Source organism: Dipodomys merriami, unplaced genomic scaffold, assembly GCF_024711535.1.
Source record: "Dipodomys merriami isolate MVZ:Mamm:240054 unplaced genomic scaffold, mDipMer1.0.p SCAF_2, whole genome shotgun sequence".
Classification (NCBI taxonomy): domain Eukaryota; kingdom Metazoa; phylum Chordata; class Mammalia; order Rodentia; family Heteromyidae; genus Dipodomys; species Dipodomys merriami.
Window position 1 is genome coordinate 112111762 of NW_027203381.1, and position 14016 is coordinate 112125777.

Genomic DNA, 14016 nt, shown 5'->3' on the forward strand with positions numbered 1-14016 from the left:
CCTGACAGTTTCAGAGATGTCAGTCTTTGACCACTCAGTCCTATCACGTGGGCTTGTGGCAAGAAAAGACATCATGAGTGGGAGTGTATGGGGAACGGGAGCTGCTAGTCTCAGCAGGCAATCGGGAAACAGAAAGGACGTGGGGCTCAGTGACAAAATATATCATTCCATGCTAAGCCCCCAGCAACTGCTGCCTTCAACTAGACCCCACCTATGAATGGATTGATTCATTGATGAGGTCATCCTCATAAGCCAATCACCTGTCAATACCCGCATTAACTGAGGAGCAGGTCTTCAACTCCTGAGACCTTTGGGGGAAGAGTTTTATATTCACACTATGACAGCATGGGAACAGTGTTTATCACTTAAAGGAAGCTTAGAAAATGTTTGCTAAGTGAATGTATGGACAGATCGGTGTGTGACAAATCAGGGAAGGTACGTTTTTATTCATTCAATAAATAGTTATCTAATCCGAGCTACTAGGGTAGCAAAGAAGGGAGGAGTACAGTCTGAAGTCAACCTAGTCCTTGACTTAGAAACCCAGCACTGGAAAGAGTCGGTGAGTAAAAAAATGATTAAAGAGATAAATATCCAATATTTACCAAGTCACATCCCAGGCACTAAAAATACAGATAGATGTGCATGTTTTTTCAATGACTATTTATCAATCATCTGTCTATATCTTGTCATCTATTTCCTATCCACCCATTTATCCAGACACATTTCTGCTTAGCACTTTATTTAAAACTCCTGAGTTGAGCATGTAGATCAGTAGATCACTGGGTCCAGTGCATGATGTCCAGGATCTATGCCAAGCACAATGAACACAGCTACCACCACCCACCAAATCCGCACATCCAATGCTCTGTGGCAGAGTAACATAGACTGGGAGGTGTGAAGGAATCTTTGGAATTGCAAAGGGATTCACCAAGTTTCTTCCTGGGACAATAGCTCATAGAACCTCTGAGAAGGAAACCACAAAACCTCTCAGAATAATAATGAGCAGAGTGGAAGTAAATGTAGAAATCTGGAAGTATGAAAGAAAAGTAGGTGGTGAGATATTCCTTTGAGTGATTTTACAGTTTCTATAACCAAAAGCTAATATGTGTGTGTGTGTGTGAGAGAGAGAGAGAGAGAGAGAGAGAGAGAGAGAGAGAGAGAGAGAGAGAGAGAGAGAGAGAGAGAGAGAGACAGAGGGAGGGAGGGAGGGAGGGAGGGAGGGAGGGAGGGAGGGAGGGAGGGAGGGAGGGAGGGATCCTAGGGCTTGGGTCTGGGCACTGTCCTTGAATGTTTTTTGTTTCTTTTTTTGCTCACAGCTAGCTCTACAACTTGAGCCACAGCTCCACTTCCAGCTTTTGTTGTTGTCGTCGTTGTTGTTAAGTGAAGATAAAAGTCTCATAGATTTTCTTGCAGTTTCTGTCTTCAAACTGAGATCATCAGATCTCACCCCCCTCCCAGGTAGCTAGTATTACAGGTGTGAGCCACAGGTGCCCAGCTAATATTCTACTGTTAAGGTCTTTATTTGTATTTTATTTCTAGTCTTTCATATTGAACCTCTGACATGTATATTGCTTTGTGATAGATTGAAAGGAAAATGAAGGATTAATTCAAATAGAGTGTAATTCACATCTGAGTTATCAGGAGACAGGGAAAAGAGGATCATCCAAGGACTGACATAAAATGATAAAAGGACTGTTATAAATGACAAAAAATGAAACTCAATTCTAAATTTTCAAACATATTGTGATAAATGAGGAATTGAGATGAAGGCCTGGCTCAAGCTGTCGAGTGTCAAGCCCCAAAGTTCAAATCCCAGAATCATCACCACCAAAAATTAAAAAAAAAAAAAAGAAAAGAAAAACCACATAGGCTATTCTTTCTTTTACTTAGTCATTTTTTGATTATATCTAATTTTCATCAGAGAACTTAACTTCATTTGAGATTTCAGATGCATATTTCAGCTGTCTTTCTAAATAAGCAGTTACACCTTTGGAGAATGTGTGATCTTACATGTGATGCAAGAGTTGCAGGGGAGCAATGTAGGGCGTAAGTCATCCAGATGACAGTGGCTCCTGCTCAGTATAAACACAGACGCACACTGGCTTCTCTGTTGTTGGTATGATCACAACTTTCTGATAAGTAAGGATTCACCAAACCAACTAAGAATCCACCATCCAGTCCTGTTCAGGCATAACTAAGAGCTAATTGCTGTAGGTCCTGTCTTAACACTCAGCATGCTCAAACCACTCCCTAAATTATGCTCCTGTAGTAACTCCAGCAGAAATGATGCAATGACAGTCTTTGTGGAAACACCTGCAAAGAGCCAGCAAAAGTGTTTTACTGGCTGCAGGAAGTGGCTTCTGAAGATGTTCTGAAGACTTGAGATGGTATTTAAAGCACAGTTGCAAATTTACCAAAAGTGAAGGTAAAGAATAATAAGGCTGCTTTGAAAGAATTACCTGTGATTCAGGGTGAATCAATAGATTGAGTGACTATTAGATTAATCCTTTGACAATCCCTGCAAGACTCACTCCCTTTGCTTAGGTAGTAAGTACAAAGTAAAGAATATATTTCCTATACTCATAACCATATACTTTTCTTTTTTGTATTTATTTATTTATTACTTTTTATTGTGAGAATACCATACAGAGGAGTTACAATTATATGGGCAAGCCATATACTTTTCAACATATGGCTTGGGAATATTTTCTCCCATTCTGTTAGTTGTTTCCTTTTCTATACAGGAAGTTTTTGTTTGATGTGATTTCCACAGTTTTGCTGTTAAAATTCTTCACCACTAGCCCAGTTTCAAATAGTATGTGCACAGAACATAGTCGTTAATACATGGCTGGCTGTGAGGAGCTTACTAATCAATTAGGCAGAAAGGATACCTTTCAAATATTTGCATGTCTGAGATAAGAAAATGTAATGCGAGCAGAAAATTAGAAGTCAATTAAAATGCTAGAGAAAGAGTTCTAAGAACAACTGTGATTATATGACTCTGTTGTGCGAATTTCCTTGATAGACAACAAAACAAAGAGCTCTGCAAATTAGGTTTCAAAGTCCTTCATGTTGTAAACATTGAACACATCTCTGACAGTTCTCTGTTGTATATGCCTGCACCCTTGTTGACATTTTCCCAGCTATACCCAAGGACTATGAGTATTTATTTTTTTATTGTTATTGTAAAGCTGATATACAGAGGGGTTACAGTTTCCTAAGTCAGGAAATGAGTACATTTCTTTTTGAACAGTATCATCTTTTCCCTTACTCTCTCCCAGTTTTTCCCTCCAACTCCTGTCCCCCACAAATTGTATAGTTCATTTTCAACATAGTGTCTAGTGAGTTCCACAGCTTCATTTGTTGACCCTTTGTACCACTTTTTCTGTGTTCCCCTTACCATACCCAAGCAGATAAACTTACATATAAGACAAAAGGTACAGAAATAAACAGCAACAAAGGAGAAAACAACAACAACAATACATAAAAACAAAAATCAAAATAACAAAAAATACCCTTGTTTCCATTTCTTGGAGTTCATTTTGATAAATATCATTTTAGATGGTCATATGCATATAACTCTTGAACCTTTGTGTTCCTCTCCTAAGAATATCCTCCTGTGGGCTCACTGTGTGAATGTCTACATAATTTATCATGTGTCAGTGTCTTTTACCATCCAGTGTGTTTACAGTACTTCTAGATTTATAGGCACATTCTGGTTAAAACAATTGAGGGAAAACATCCAACGTATGTTTCTTTGTGTCTGGCTTACTTTGCTTAATATAACTTTTTCTAAGTCTTTCCATTTTCTTGGAAATGGAATAATACCATTCATTCTGATGGAAGCATAGAAATCCATTGAATCTGGGTCTTTTGATCACCATTTGTAGCTACCTTTTGAAAACCTTCTTGTACTTTATTTTACTCCTAGGAATTCCATTCTTCCTCATGGCCTGCCACCATTTCTGATCTTTCCAATAACATTTCCCTGGTTAGCATCTTTATTCAGGTTATCTCTCCTTGCACATCTGAGCCATTTGATTTTCCAATGACAGTTATGCTCTGAGTCATTTCGTGTATTTTCTTACCATCTCCTCATCTCTAAGAACAGTAGACACAAGAAGCCTCAGGGAAACTCTCATTTTACGTAAGCAATATTAATTGCCTCAGTGATTGGAGCAATAAAATGAGCAGTTTTGGTTATGGATTAGAAAAGATTATTCAAGTTATTTATGCCTTCCAGGTGTGGTGATTCATGCCTGTGATTGGAGCTACTCAGACAGTGGAGACAGGGTATCTTAGTTTGAGGACCTTTAGTAGAACTCTACCTGTAAAACAAGACAGGCATGGTGGTACAAATTTGTAATTCAGTCTGCTAGGGAAGTTGAGATATGAAGATAGTGGTCGGAGGCTATCTGGCCTATCTCAAAATAAATTTTAAAAAGACTGAAGATATAGATCAAGTGGTGGAGTGCTTTCCTAGTAAACATAAAGCCCCATGTTTAATCTGGAAAAAAGAAAATGCTGCTTAATGCTTAGGAATAGCTATCATCCATAAAACAAAGATGGAGGTACCTACCTTGAAGAATTGGTATAGGACTGAAATGAAATCACTTATACAAAGGCCTTCTATCCCTTTAAAAATGACAAAAATAAATCCCTGTAAATGCAAAGAAATGAAGACTGTAGAAAATAAAACAAATCTTATTAATATTAACAGTAACATTAAGGGGTGAGTAAAGTCGTGAGACTTTTCTTGGAAAGGTTTCAAATATTCCTAATTTATTCAAAACTTACACAGCAGTGATGTGGTCAGGGATTGGCCAGAAAGGCTCCATTCTTCTCAGCATAGTTTGATAGGATGCATTCCCATGTCAGGGATGTCAGGTGGGATTGTCAGAATGATTGGGATAGCTCATAAAAATCTCGACTTCCCTCTCTCTCACCTCCCACTTCCTATCAGCATAGTCTGAGCTAATCACTGGATCAAAGCAGACCAAGAGAGCTCCTAAGGTCCAGGGTCAGAACTTGTAGCCCATCATTGTAAATTCCATGGCACTCTGTTGTTCAGGTAAAGTCATATTGCCAGAGCTGAATCCAAAACTGAGGAAATAAATTCCAATCTCTTGATGAAAGGACCTGTATATAAATCATGGCCATTTGCCTTCTGTATGATAGAGAAGATGAGCATAGTGGTGGGCGCATATAAAAGATAGGGCCTAGAAAAAATAATGAAGCAACACAGAATGTGCACCAGAGATGGAGTGAGGTATGTGTAGGGAATGGAGTATGAGACAGGTTGAACCTAGTTGCTACTGGACAGAATTATGCAATGCTTTAAGGAGAAATGCTCAATGAGGAAAATAAAGGTAAACAATAATTGTGTGTGGTTTTAAGATCTGGGAGCTCTTGAGAAGGAAGTAAATTGATAATAGCTGTGGTTAGAGATGAGGTTTCTTTTTCCTTTGCTTCTGGATATGGAAAATACAAAAGAGAGAATTCGTAAGATGGAAATGGGCTAGTTCAGGCAGCTGTCAAGTAGCAACAGGAGGGAAAATGGTAGCCACATGTTACAGCAGAGTGAGCAAAAATGGAGGAGAGAGAGACCAGAGCAGAAGGCCCCAGAAAGGAGGTTAGGTGACCACATAAAGTATCAGTCAAACTTAGAATTTGGTAGCATTCATCAAAAAAGTAGGGTCAAACCAAGAGGAACAAGCATTCTAGGTTTTAGAGGACAAAATAAATGGCCATACTTAACAAGATGAAGGAGAATTGTTGAAATGTATGATTAGAAAAGCACAATGAATATTGTGGGTTTTTGTTTTTTGGCCTAAGTTTCAGTTCATCCGACATACAAGTGAAATGGTTAATGGATAGAGAAAGCAAGAGAACCATAAAGAACTTAAGACTTGGATTGCTGGGAGCTAATAATAGTAATTACATAGTACATTTACATAATGCTTCATGATTAAAATACTTTCACAGGCACTGCCTCATTTTCTCCTCCCATGGCCCTTCAGGTAGAGGTTGTTATTATCTTCCTTAGGTAGGGAGGAAGGGTGTTAGATAGAAAAGAACACGCTCTCCCAAGATGTTTTGTTATAATGGCAAGGGTAATGACCTCCTTGTGTGTCCTTAGAAAGGTCATGAAACTCTTAGCATTGAAGTTCATTTTTATTAAACTTATAAGTTAAAGAAAGTAGACTCAAATTTCTCTTACTTCTGTCTTTCTCTTCTTCACCCTTTCCACTTGTATATAGTTTAATTTTGTATATATATATATATATATATATATATATATATGTCTTTTTGCTAGTAATTAGCTCACAGTCTGTGCTAAAATGTTTTTGCCATTGATGCAAAGACGTCAGTCATGAAGAACCCAAATCTTCTAGCCCAGGACTCTGTCTACCAAGCTGTTCACAAGTGGGAACAGTAGAAATCAGTTTTCAAAATGAAGTAAATATATACAGAGAGATATGGTATCAAAGAAAGAGATACAAAAGCATCAGGTCTTTGAAACCCCTAAGAGTTCTCAATAATAATTTAAGGAAAAATAATCAATTCAAGAAAAAATAAAATTAGCAATTGCTGGAACAAAATTTGTCACTCTTAATAAGTCCAAAATTCTGTTGACCTCTATTTTCATAGAGACCATTTTGAGTGACCCAGAATGCAGTGTGAGTAGAAGTTCAAAGCTATAGGAGACCAGTTGTAGTTCAGGACAATGGAGTAGATGTCAAGGAAAAATAGTGGATGTCCAAGAATGCTGGTCAGAGGTTTCAGGACAGGTCTTTCTTGATGCAAGAAGATGTAAGTCTGGAGAATCATTGATTGGAGGTAGTGGGGCTTAAATAAGGTTGGGCAGAGGTGAGAAGAGGTGGGTGAAGGATGACATGGTCCTCTTCCTTCAAATATTCTCCGTAATCCTTTTACCCTCCCAGCTCAGATTCTGAGCAAGTCATTAGCCCTAAGCAGAAGGAGAAGACAGTGAAAGGTTTGAAAAGGGCAGTGATATTTTCAGTGTGTTTAAATGCCTCTTAAATGCCAGTGCTCCAAGAATTCTTTTCCTTACGGTGAAACCCCATCTTCCTTGTCCTTTTTCTTTGTGCCCCTGGAAGCTCTTCCTTCCAATCTGCCTGGCCTCTCTTCTTCCAAGTTCATTATTTGCTTGTTTACTTGTTCCACCCCTTCATGGGATTTATTTAACATCTGCTCTGTGTCCTCCTTTTTACTCTTATGTGTTTCTCAGAATCGACTTCACAAACTTACTTCTTCCTCTTGGACAGCCAATCTTCTCACTCAGAATGTGTAAGACAGGTAATGTGAGATGAAGGGATTTTGTTGTTGTTTTTTTATTGTCCTACTTGCTAAAATGTCTGATACATTGGTGTTGTAGTGAAATTCATTTACTTGTAGTTATATCAATTTTGTGATTTGCCTCCACATAAATATTTTAGTTGTCTTCTCTCCTAGCACCTGCTTTGGCTCTGCTAGTTCACAATCTGGATTCAGATTATTTATTTGGCTCATCTTAAAAGTATTTCCTTTGCTTTATAATTTGTAGTAATGTTTTGATGAATAGTATTTTCCCATTAAACCAATACTTTCTTGAAATTAATCTTGATAATTAAATAAATATTTTCTTGGAAATAATCTTGATAAAAGAATATTTAAAACATACAACTCTTTATATCCATACAAAATATGGGCTTCCATTTTCCGTATATGCTTCACCTTACAATTAGCTTAGAGAGTTTTATTTCATTGATTGGTCAGATATATATTCTCTCAGCAAATTCTTGCCCTCTCCTATCAGTAGATTTTTTTTTTAGTGTCAGTCCTGGGGCTTGAATTCTGGGCCTGGATGCTGTCCCTGAGCTCTTCAGCTCAAGGCTAGTACTCTACCACTGAGCCACAGCACCACTTCCGGTTTTCTGGTCATTAATTTGAGATAAGAGTCTCACAGATTTTCCTGCCCAGGCTGGCTTTGAACTCAGCCTCCAGAGTAGCTAAGATTACAGGCATGAACCACTGGTTACCACCTTTTCACTGTTTTGATTGTTTGTGTGAAGACTTTGTAGAAGACAAAATTAGAGAAGGCCATTAATTTTCCAAGAGTTATGTTTACATATTTTGATCTCATATTGATTCAATATTTAAAATTTTCAGTTGTTCTTCTTAGAGTCTGGAAAGTCAATTCAGAATGATTTTTGGTCATTGATCTTTCAATTTCATCCTGGATAACTGACATCATCCTAATTATTCAAACTAGACCTCAGTAAAAGGAATTGCTTCTACAGGTTGTGGACAGAGTTAAGAAACTAGATAGAACAATTCTGGGCCCTCTATATTTGATAGCAGTCAGCTGCCACTTCCTGGGGAGTGAGAGAAGCAAAAAGAAAAGCAGAGTGTCCAGTCCAAGAAATAAGATACACTTGAATGAAGCTGGAACTAAATTGTGCCTTCTAGAATAGCTAGTAAGAAACTACAGCTACCATTGTCCATATCATCCAAGACCAAGGTAAGGGAGTTGCAGAGCAACCTTTAACCTGTCACTAGTGCTCCCTGCTAACCTAATCTAGAGGGCAGTGGTAAATACAGAAACTTGAGAAGTTGGGGGATAATGAGACTTTGTGATCTAGTAGGTTTGACTCCACTCCCCAGGGAAAAAACTTACTTTTTGTGATTGTCTTCCTTTTGAAGAGAAATCATTTTCAGTAATACACTTCATTAGTACCTTATGCCATGTCTCTTTTAATAAACTGTTTTGTTCTTTACAGACTTTACAATGAAGAAATTCTAGTGATTTCATTCAAACTAGCTTGTGTATAATATGTGCTTCTAATTCCTATAGCATAGAAATTAGGAAAACAGTGAAACAGAACTTGGGTTATTTCAAATCTGTTATCTTATTTTCACTGCAGTTTTATTGGTGCTTAAAAACTTAAAGCAATAAAACATAGTTACTGAGGATGATTTTTTGAAAAACATGCCTTGCTGCATATGAACTTAAGGAAAAACTCCTTTTGATATAGAACATATGTAATATAATTATTAACTATCATCTATCTATCTATCTATCTATCTATCTATCTATCTATCTATCTATCTATCTATCTATCTATCTATTTATTTATTGATCATCTAGCTGAACAATAACAATATCCATCCAGATAAACTTTTGTTCTTTTAGCATGACCTTGTTTAGAAAGGTCATCACAGAATCACCTCCTAATCTATCTCTTGTCCTGGGAGGGAAGCATTCTCATTCAGATTCCAGCACTCTCTCACCTAAATGTGAGTGAGAAAGACCCTCTCACTACCACACCTGCTCTTGACAAAGACCAGCACAGCCCTTATAGCACGCTCCATGGGAGCCAGATGAATGGAGAAAGGACAGGGAAGAAAATGGAGGAACAAACAAAACAGGTCACACAGGCTGCTGTCTGTCCTGGGCATTAACCCTGTCCCATTCAGCCGCCATGCTCAGATCTTTTTGAGTCCAAGATAGTATTCTCTGAGAGAGAAACTCATCCTCTATTCCCATAGAGTTCTAACTTTGGAGAAACTGGAAAGAGAATGTTTGGGTCCTGTGAGGCAAAAACATATCACTGAAACATCCCTTAGTTCCCAGCACTGGGAGGGAACATCCTTACCAACACTAGAGCCAAGAGCCAAGACTACATGTGCTTGGGTTCTCAAGTCCATCTGAGAGTAGTCATTTCTCTGGGCTCTAGTTCCTCTAAAGCTGACTAGAGGAAGGACTTCAGGCCCTTCTCCCTCAGAGACACTCTGATGGCTGAGGCTTCTTCGCTCTACTGCTTAGTTTGATTCTCACCCAAGGAAAACATTTTATAATGTTAAGCCTCAGGGAAACTTGCCTCAGACTGAGCCTTATTATTGTTCTTCTACGGTCTCCTCAGGATTTATGCTTTTCATACCCGAAGTCCATTATATTTCTGAATGCCTTTGTTTTCTATCCTTTCTGGGATAGGAAAAGATCTAAAATGTCAAAAGTATAATACTGTACGTACATTGTTTCCTCGAATATTCATCCAATACTTATCAGAATATTAGCAGTATTTTTGCTCATATTTTGATGATTTTTTTTTATATTTTTGCAATTTCTTCCTTTTACTCTTCATTCTAGATTATCTGAAGCAAAGCATTTCACTGGAAGCTTTTTGAAGCCAAAGGCAAAATTAGACTTGAAGAGCTTAGTCTTTAAGTATCTTTCTTTTGGGGCAGTTTTCTGTGAAGTTGTACTAGGTTATAGAAAATGAGGAAGGAGAAGGGAGATTTGTAAGATGTTATTTTTTAAAAAGGCAACCATTTGAGGGAAAGAGCAAGTCCTTCCAGCATTGTTCACAAACAGCTGTTAATCATGTCAGCAGGGCAAGTTCTTGGCCATAACTCTTAAGAATAATAGCAGAAATCAATACAATTCATAACGGTCTGCCTTGGTATACTCCATAGTTCCCCAATGCAATTGTACTATGGAGCCAGGGTTAAAATCCACTGGTCCAAGTAACCGAAAACACAAATCATATGGAATGTAGCCAAGTATGGCAGAGAATATGTAATAGGCACCTTCTCAAACACCTGTCTACATAATCATCTTGGACTGATTTCCTGGGCTCACCATGCTGAATTCTGCCAATCACTTCATCAGAGAGTAATAAGTGAGAGAATATCCAAGAAACTGAATTGTGGTTAACTTCCAGCAAAGGAAGATATATTGTTTCTTACATACCCAGCATCATAGTATGAGACTTATATTCATAATTCATTTTGTAAAATTTGTCGAAAATAACTAAAGTTTCTTTTTATTGTACTAGAGCCAATATTACAGCTCAGTAAGGGATGCAGAAGTAACTTTTCAGAAGAACAATTTGATTAATGAAAGGGCAAGCAAGAGAATTCTTAGTTCTTGAATTTTTGTCCCATTTTTGGGAGCTAATGTTATTGTAGGATTTCACCTGGTGTTAAACCTTTGTCCTGTTTGATCCTCTGGCCAGCAGAATAACATACTTCAATTCAGAATGAAGAACCTATCCTTGTAAGGCTAATTGCTTCTAGGTGAGCCCAAAGGTAAGATAAATGATTCCCTGGCAACCTTTAAGCATATATCTTGCTTGTCTTGTTGTCTTACTTACTCGACTGCATAAGATAAATGACTCCTTTTCAGGAGAACCAATATTAGGTCTTTCTGTTGAAAGAAAATAATCTGAGGAAAAATTCATCGAAGTCCCAATCTTATTTATGTTATTGCAATTCCTTGCAGAAATTTATACCTGTGTGGCCCTTGCCATTTAAATATCCCTAATGTTCCTGAGGAAGTTTCATAGTATATAGGTGTTACCCAAGTTATTGGAGGCTTGCTGTTCGGCTTATGGAATGTCGTAAGGGTTTGACATCAAGAGCTAGCTTTGAGTTTCAATGTCTCTGAGTTACCAACTTGTCTTTTAAGGGTAGAAATTCATTCTCAAATTGATGCAGTAATTAAATACATCAACACCACATAACTATTTTATTATTTTAGTACAACAAAGATAAACATACAGTAAATATATGGTGAACAAACAATTTTCAGTTGCAAGTATACATTGTAAATTCAGTGCTGTTGTTTAAAAATAAATAGAATTTTCAAAGAGTTAAAAATGAATATATTAACATTGATTCACAAAATATTGGAGCTAACATAGAAGCAAGTCCTAAGAGGAACTTGATTGATGCATGTCTTTACTCATTCCCCTCAAAATTCCCCCCATATTTTAGTCTTGGTATGTATACATGGGAAGTAAAGAATTGAGAGAATGATGCTCATAATTCAAGTGAAACAAAATGCCTTCACTATTACTAACTTTTTATTAGAGAATAAAAAGGAGGTATTTATTTAATCCTAACTAATTCTCTGAATCATTACTTTGATTCTTCATTTTGTTCTACATGCTTAGACCTGTACAATGACTAAAGAAAAAACAAACAAGGAATTGAAACCCTTCCCTTCCCCTTCTAACCTTTCAATTCTCTACTCATGATGGGAATCATTGGGAAGAATTGTGTTCAGTCTTCAAATTTATATGCCTAATTAAGACAGATAATTCTGTTGACTTGAAAGTGGGAACCATACTTGTCAAAGCTTATTATTTTTCATTTATAACTTATTTTCTTTGAGTATATACTTCTAAGCAAGTTTAGCTGTAGAAACTCTACACTATAAAATTCAACATCTTACACAACCTAAATATATAGTTTTTCAGAGATTTTTCCCAAAGGAATAAATGAAGCATTTGCAGTGGGCAAGGATATTCATATTTTGACACAGTCAACACCAAAATCATTATTTGTTGTATACAATTTTCCAAGACAATTGCTTTCAAAAAATTATAAAGACACTATTATTATGTATAAGAAAAAAATGAACAGTGTATGCTTTTAAATGCATGTAGGCTTTATTGCTTTGGATTACCAGTGGCAAATTTTGCATTTCTCATCCAAAAATATAGCACAGGCAGAAGAGAGTAGTTTGCCATTGCTTATCAATTAATGACTCTGATTTGACCTGATGTTTTGGACACACACACACACACACATACACATACACACACACACAGAGAATATGAGGTTGAGTCTAACAATAATGAATTCATTTACTACACAAGAGATAAGCATGTCCAAGTAGGTAATTTACATTCCTGCCTCCGGTGAAAAGTTAAAATTTCCATCTCTATTTAAACAGTCATAAAGGAAGTTCTCCTGCCTGACTTACTTACAGTTTCTGGCAGGGCTTTCTAAAAAGCGTCATGCAGAGTTGGCTAGAGCGCAAGCTCTAGACATAGCTGGTGGAGGTCTTCCTGAGCGCGGTCCCGGTCGCATTCTTCTGTTGGTTGGTGCAGGGCACAGGGGGCGCACGGGGTGCCAGGCGCGCAGGGGCCGGGTACCTGCGCCATCGCTGCTTCCTGTTGCAGCAGCAGTACCCGCAGAGCAGGCCCCCTCCAATGAAGAGCACAGCCACCGTCAACCAGCCCAGGAAGAGGGCTGCTCCCAGCTCTCGTTTCTGACCCACGTGGATGGCTGGGTTGTAGAAATCCCGGATGATGATATTAGCTGTCCAGGATACTGGGATCAGAACAAAGATGCCAGTCAGGATAAAGAGGACTCCTGAAGCTCCCAGAAGGTATGCCTTGACTCTCTCGTCGGTGCTCGTGCACTGGATCTGCTTCATGCCACTGATTCCAATCAGGAGCGCGCTGAAGGAGAGAGCCACAGCCACGCACATGAGGGCCCTCGCTGCTTCCAGGACAGGCGGGAGTGCCAACAACGAGTCATAAAACTTGCACTGCAACGTCACCCTGGCTTGTTGGATGCAGTTCATCCAGAGCCCTTCCCAGATCCTCTCAAAGATAATAATATTGCTGCCAATAAAAGCTGATACTCTCCACTGAGGCAGAAGGGTTGTGGCAAGGGTCCCGACCATGCCAAAGAACCCAAGAACCAGCCCAGCAACTTGTAGTGGATAAAATGCCATGGTCTGGACTTTGAAGACTGGTTCAACCTGGCTCGTCTTAGAAGATGCTCAAATTGCAGGACGTGGAGGGCTGTTGGATTCTAGAGTCGTCTTTGATGAGGGAGGATCTTTGCCGGGGCTGTCCATTGTATTTGCGTCTAAATCAGCAGTGGAGAGTGAACTTGATCCTAACTAGAAGGACCTGTTGAAAATGCAGGCGGTCTTTGTTCACACATAGTCACTGCTGCGTGGATTATTCACTGTCATATATAATTTTTTCCCAGCCAATAAGGAGGTAGGTAGAGGTGTGTCAAGAAATACTGCATTCAACTTCAGTATTCCTCATATTATTATTGTCTTAGTAGTGCTATAATTAAGTGTCAAAGCTTCCATTGTGGATTGCTAATTACAGAGCTGAGTACTTCCTCTCTGTAACTCACTCTGATATGGAAAGTATAAATATATGTGTTAAACTACAACTACAGATAAGCTCAAAGCCATGC

At 38.3% G+C, this 14016-nt stretch overlaps 1 protein-coding gene across 1 annotated transcript; it reads right to left on the bottom strand.

Moving 5' to 3' along the window:
• Positions 1–12835: 12835 nt before the first annotated feature.
• Positions 12836–13534, bottom strand: Cldn17 (claudin 17). Its single transcript, XM_070028780.1, has one exon. The coding sequence runs from the start codon at positions 13532–13534 to the stop codon at positions 12836–12838; it is 699 nt and encodes a 232-aa protein (XP_069884881.1).
• Between the last annotated feature and the right edge of the window lie 482 nt (positions 13535–14016).